Genomic DNA, 6,784 nt, shown 5'->3' with positions numbered 1-6,784 from the left:
TGGAACATGGAAGACACCCCGGTGGGGACGTAGGAGCTCACAGCTGTGCTAAATCTGGGGAGTAAAAATAGGTGTTTGCTGAGTGAACTAACACTTTGCCGAGTGGGTGGGTGGTGCTTCCAGCAGGGGGCGTGGCCAGGAGCACGTGCCTGGCAGACGTCCAACCACAGGGACCTTCACTGACCAAGGCCCCACAAGCTGTGTCTGTACCACCCTGCCTGGACGTCGTCCATTGTGCTTGCCACTCTGTGTACAGAAATCTGTTTGAATGTCTGTTTCTCTCCCCAGTTTGAAGCTCCTGGAAGACAGTCTATGTCCTGATCACTGTAGCAATAAATATTTCTTGATGAGTAAGTCAAAGTCTTCTCTAATGACTGCACCACTAAACACCGATGGCTCCTTCACTTTCCAGCTCTCCTCACTGACTTCATATTGTGCAGTCATTTCAAAGGCGCTGCCTTCAGATGTGGTCTCTCCAACCAGCTCCTGGAGGTGTAAGACCTCTGCCTTCTCTTGTTGTGCCTTTTCACAGGCCACCATGTACTGATATGCGTGCTCAAAGGGCCATCCCAAGACCACGGAATGCAATGAGTGAACGACATGCAGTAGGTAATTCCTGACTAATGGGGTCTTATTCCTTTCTCGGTTACCAGGATGACGAAGCAGTGACTCCGCCTGCTGCAGAAGGCTTTCCTCTGCTAAATGCCTCCCAGCATGTCTGCTAGAAATCTCCAGCCATCGGGAGCATCACCTCCTCACCCTTCCACAAGTTTCCACCGCTCCACGCAGACCTTGTCTTCACAGGAAGAAGATACTGAAGGAGATGAGGAGAGTTCAGTGGAAGAATTTTTATTTCTTCAAGAGTTAGAGAGCCCGGAGGAATACCAGTACCCGGAGGAGGAGGAAAATTATCTGAAAGGAAAGGAGTATCTGGATGAAAAGGAGTATCTGAAGGAGGAAAAGTATCTACAGAAGAAAGAGCTGCTGGAAGGAAAAATGTTTCTGTGTGAAAAGTTTCTGGAAGAGGGTGAGTATCTGGGGCGAACGTCCCATACATGGTAGTTCTAGTGCATCACGATGTCCGGGAAAAAAGAACAGGCTTGAGATACAGCCAAAGCGTAAATGATCGACCCTACGCACCGCGCTGGCAGACTCATGAATCATTTCTGACCAAGTTCTACTCACAACTTCAAGAGCTGCGCCCCCAAGCACTGAGCCTACGGAGCAGACAAGGAGACCTGATGAACGGGAAGTGCCTGTTCGTAAAAAACAAAATAAGACAAACAGAAAACACCCCCTAACTTGTATCTTTTCTTTTTCCTTGTTGCACAAGTAATACATGTGCATGGTAGATGTTTGAGAAACTGTATATTCATAAAAAAAAGAAAGCAAAAATCACTCCCATTCAGAGATGATAATCGCTTTTACACTTTGGTTATGTCCTCCCCAGACACTATATAGTGCTTGCAACCTGCCCTTTAAGGTATACTTATTTCTATATTTCTGTATTATAATTACATATAGATATTACATACTTATAGGAATATCATTTCATGCTTTCAATTTTCTACAAGTCATTTTAATGGCTGCATCACATTGTATTATATTTTCAAACTGTAACATTTTAATTGATTTCCTATTACTGATCATTTATTGCTTCTGATTTTTTGGTTACTCTTTAAAACAGCACTTTGATAAACACACTTAGAGCTAAATTTTATTCATGAGCTCTAATTATTTCCTAGCATACATTTCCACAATCTGTTACTAAGTCAGCAGAGACTAGTATGCTTCCCAGGGTGCCCGTTCAGCCCCTGGAAGGCATCGTCTTACCCTGCTGGAGGGTATTTAACTTTGCAGTGATTTCTCTCATCCTAGAGCTGACATTTTTCCAATACTGTTTCTGCAGTTGGCAACTTTTCCTTAAGCTGGGTTTTATTATTTGGCAGTGGGCTCCTTGTGCTGTTACTCCAAGTGGCTGATATGCATTTATTCCCAGGCCCACACAGTGTCTTCCCTCGATGTTATGACTGAATGGACATATCCAACTGGGAACGGAAAGTTAAAAATCCAGGTCATCTGCATCATCTTAATGTTGACCTAGAAACAGAACTAACCTATTTTTTCCGGACCCCGTCCTGTTACCAACCGCAAGCATCTCAGGGAGCTTGAATTTTTAAATCCCAGTCTGATTGCACACTGCCTACATCCTGAAAGCTGGGTGGATTCGGCAGCCACACAGGTGCTTTACCTTTACCTCCTCTGCATCAAATCAGATGTATCATCCTACATTCCTACTGCCCTCACAAAAGTTAGTACGTTGGAGAGCTCATTCCTCTGTTGCTGGCAAATTCTCTTTTCTGTGCACCTCTACCACTGAGCTCCCTCTCAGAACCCTAATAACCCTGCTGTTCAAGTACCAAGTGTGATTCTAACACTGAAAACTAGCATTCAAGCCATTTCTTCTGCACAGTATGAATCAAGCATTCTTAACATGTCCCTGCTATGTGTCGGACCTTTGTAAATATATTACCCACTAGAATAGGACAAATACAGTGCTGTCAAGTGAATGAACTGTATATAAAGCAAAAGCTTTGAAAATAAATGCCCTGCTAGCAAAAATTGGAGAGGCACTGAAAAACCTGTAGGGGAATACGAAAACGCCTTTGAAGGCACATGGAAGCGTGTCTTAGTCTACAAAAACCCAGGGTGCCAAGCCAGACTATACAAAACAGATTAAGTTAAGAAGGGGTTTACAAGAGGACCTTAAATCTTCAAAAGAATTTACATCACGATTTCTTTATGTATAATTTCTCCCCAATACCTTTATGATGTAACTTTGTTTATCTCTTGTTTTGAACCTCAGAGCCTAACAAGAGTGCTTTCCTGACTCAGATCCTCAGTAAATGCAAACTGAATCAAATTCAGTTTCATTCATTTCACAAAGCCAGGCATATATATAGACACACACATGCACACACACACACCTTTTTTCTTGGTTTTTGTTTTTTGTTGTTGTTTTTTTAAATTTTTATTGGAGTAAAGTTGATTTACAACGTTGTGTTAGTTTCAGGTGTACCACAAAGTGCATCAGTCATACATACACATATGTCCACTCTTTTTTAGATTCTTTCCCCATACAGGCCATTACAGAGTAATGAGTAAGAGTTCCCTGTGCTATACAGTAGGTCCTTATTAATTATCTATTTTATATATAGTAGTGTGTATATGTCAATCCCAATCTCCCATACTTACTTTTTAAAACAGCATTACGAATTAATCGGCGCCTATAAAATGAGCCCAAGAAATGACAAATGGGCTTCCATCTCGCGTGCTGACGGATTAATTATTAGAGGTTAGTGGTGAAGCACTGTAATGAGAAGGATTTTGAGTCCTTGTTTGGGCTCAGCAGGAAAGTGTGCCACGATCCGCCAGTGATGTCTGCCACGGGATCAGGAGAGGAGAAAGGAGCGTGCGCGCTATTTACTTGTCTATTTGGTGGCAGACATGAACCTGTCACAAAGAACACCTTTTTTTCTTCCTCTCTCAAGACCTTGACTGCATAGGTTTGAACACCAGCTCTCTCCCACTTATTAGTTGCATGAGCTTGGGCAAGTCACTTAACCTCTCTGTGTCTTAGTTTTCTTAGCTGTAAATTAGGAATAACAGTAGGCCTATCTTATAGGATGTTTGTGAGGATGAAAGGGGTTTAATTATGTAAAGCATTTTGAGCTATGCCAGGCATATAGCATTTTAAGACTATGCAAGTGTTAGCTATTATTGTTGTTATTATTATTATATTTTATTATTTCCTTACTATTGACTTGTGAAGGGTAAATCACATCCCCTGGCCACATTCTCCTCTTTTGTGAAATGGACAGAACAAAAACACAAGAGAAGATGCAATGAACTAGGGTGTGGGAGGAATCTAGGGCCCCCACCCAGCTACTCTGCAGGAAGGTCAGAGTCTCCCATTGCCCTGGACCAATCAGGGTACGTCAGACTAACACCCCTCACCCCCTCTCTTCTTTAAAAGAAGGGATGATCTTCTCCATGATTTGTGAGAAAACCCAATAAAATTAGATGAGCAGCTTGAATGTAAATGTGGCATCGACTGTCACTGAATAATCAATACCACATGTGACTGATCTCCCCGGATTGGAACTGGGAGCTTCCAGATCATCTCTGTGAAACACAGGTGTAAACCCTGTGGTGTCAGAGTCAGAAGACCCAGCACAAGGGTGGGCCTTTGACCTTGGGCATGTCAACTACCTGCTCCAAGTCTCCCTTTCCCCACGCGAAAAAATTCCTTGTGATTGCAGCAATTAAATGAAAGAACATTCTGGAAATGCTTTGAAAGCTCTCCCACCCCATACAACTGTCAGGTGTAAAAACGTTTTTCTGATCTCACAAGGTGCAGGAAGGAAGAAGTATGATCTACATTTCTGTCATGCTGTCACAGAACAGGAAACCACCCCACAATAAGGCCCCTTTTGTTCATTTAGAACCCAAGACCTTCCTAAAGCTGAATTCTGCTCTGTAGCAAATAAGGCCGTAGAGATGTCACAGTACATTCGTTCTGATTCGTAATGTTCTTACCTAATGGTATTTTGATGCATATACTCGGCTGGATTTGACTTTCTTTCCCCTTGCTAGCTCCTCTTTGGCGGCTCTGAATGCTATTTGGCCGAAATGCTATAATTTGGTCGCCATTTCCAGTTGAGAGGTGGTGCCCCGAGGACCATTTCCAAAGGGGGAACCTAGCAATTCTGTGTATTTAATAAGAAAGGTTTGGGATACACCGATAAGGCAGAGATGGGAGAGCCTGACAACCTGTCCAGCAGGAATGTTCACAGATAGTGGCAGAGCTTCCCCATCAGGGTGCCATGAGTCGGCCACTACTGGGGGGAGATGCTGAGCCCCAAGACCAGTCGCCCCAGCCTCCACTCTGCTCCTGTACAAACAGTATCACTTTCTGTGTTTGTCTTGCCCTGAAGGTCGGGAGCACAGTCCAGTGGCATACGGTGTACAGTGTATATTTCGCAATCTGTTTCCTTCAATTTTCCAGCCACTCTTTACCCCCTGCCCCCTTCACAGATGCGGATCCTGGAGTTTGAGAGAGGGTATGTGACTTCTCCAAGGTCATGGAAAATAATTAGAGGGGCCAAGACAGCCTCCCAAGCCTTCTCTTCTTTCTCTTCTAGTCACTTCTCTTTCTTTTCTCCTTTCTTCCCTCCTTTCACCCTTTGTTTCTGCTTTTTAATAAATTACATGCATATTTTAATTTGAGAAGAGTAACATAAAAAGAAGCAAAATCTACTTTTGTTCATTTTCTTAGTGGAAAATTTGAAAAGTAGAAAAATAACGCCCAACCTACCAAGATCCAAATATAAGTAAAGCTAATTCACATTTTATCATTTTTACTCTGTTCCTCCTGCCCTCGTTTTTTGCGTGTTTGGTGGTTGTGGTCCTTGTTTTGTCCTGTTTTTACCACTTTAAATATGCTGTCTATAAAATAAGTCTGTATTTTACTTTTGTAACTTAGTATTGTCACTTCCATATTTGCCCATATTGCTTAATTTTTGTAGACGTCATTTTAATAGCCAAGTAATATTCCTCGATAATAGTCTGTCTCATGGGTAAACTATGGATAAGTGTTGAACATTCAAGTTCACATTTTCTGACCGCCATCTCTTTACTACTTCCACTGTGCCATTCTCTGGAATCTATACTCTATTTCATCCCAACTGTACCTGAAATTCTTGATGTCATACCATTCAAAGCCAATGGTCAGGTGATTAAATGACAAAAATAGAGTCTTTATAAGCAACTCATGCAGCTCAGTATCAAAAAAACAAACAACCCAATCCAAAAACGGGCAGAAGACCTAAATAGACATTTCTCCAAAGAAGACATACAGATTGCCAACAAACACAGGAAAAATAATTTTTAAAACATTTATATCCTCTGAACCTCAGCTACCTCTCCTGTATAGATAGATGTCTTTCATCCTGTGACAGAGGGAGGCCTCTGTAATAACTCAAAAGATTAACAAAGCAAACCTAAATGTCCCAAATCCATGATTTCATGAAAATTAGCTTCTTGAGTTCTAATTTTATCAAATTTCAACCTCATAATTTCTAAAGGAAACCATTAAGAGAGACAATGCTAATGAAAAGCAAAAATAGAAGCATTCTGGAAATCAGGGCCTCTCCACCCCAATCCCAGCATCACATACCTAACAACAGATTTTTTAATAGAAAGATTCTTTTTTTTTTTCAACATTGTCTTTCTGTTCTTTTTTCCAACAGAATTCAAGGCTCGTTCATCGCAAACCCCGCCTAGTCTTAAAGCAAGGTAAAAGTTTTTGATTTTTTTTTTTCTGATAAGTCAGGTGGAAGTTCATGCTTAGGGATGATGCTTCAGGAGCCTTTGCAGTCCCAAAGGTGGGAAGTGGGGGTGAGAGTGGGGTGGGCCGCAGGGAGCAGGACCCCCGAGGAAGGCGCAGTTCAGGCGGGGGTCTCCTAGAAGTCACACACAAAGGACCTCCCGATACAGCTCCCCTCTGCTGTTCAGCCACTCACAAGCTGAGGGACGAGTCCCAGGATCAGGGTCCTGGGCGCCCAGAACTACGGAGAGGAAAGGGCAGGGGACAGCTGAGTCTGGAGAGAAGGCTGAGCTGGGGAGAAATGGCCAAGGGCCCTGGGCAGCACTCGCAGTGAAGAGGTGAGTGAACACCCACAAGGCAGTTGCCGTCTTCCTTGCTCAGGCATGTTCCAAGCTC

At 42.8% G+C, this 6,784-nt stretch overlaps 1 protein-coding gene across 1 annotated transcript in view; it reads left to right on the top strand.

Annotated features, from left to right (window-relative positions):
- The first annotated feature begins 630 nt into the window (after positions 1-630).
- Positions 631-6,784, top strand: part of ERICH6B (glutamate rich 6B) — a 44,518-nt gene continuing 38,364 nt past the window's right edge. The window contains exon 1 of the mRNA XM_049701135.1: positions 631-1,058. Within this exon, the coding sequence (XP_049557092.1) occupies positions 703-1,058 (356 nt within the window). The 5' untranslated portion in view covers positions 631-702. The remainder of the gene's footprint in view (positions 1,059-6,784) is intronic.

Source organism: Orcinus orca, chromosome 18, assembly GCF_937001465.1.
Source record: "Orcinus orca chromosome 18, mOrcOrc1.1, whole genome shotgun sequence".
NCBI classification, from domain to species: Eukaryota; Metazoa; Chordata; class Mammalia; order Artiodactyla; family Delphinidae; genus Orcinus; species Orcinus orca.
Note: the sequence above shows the minus strand (reverse complement) of the source record. Positions and strands in the feature narration are given on the sequence as shown.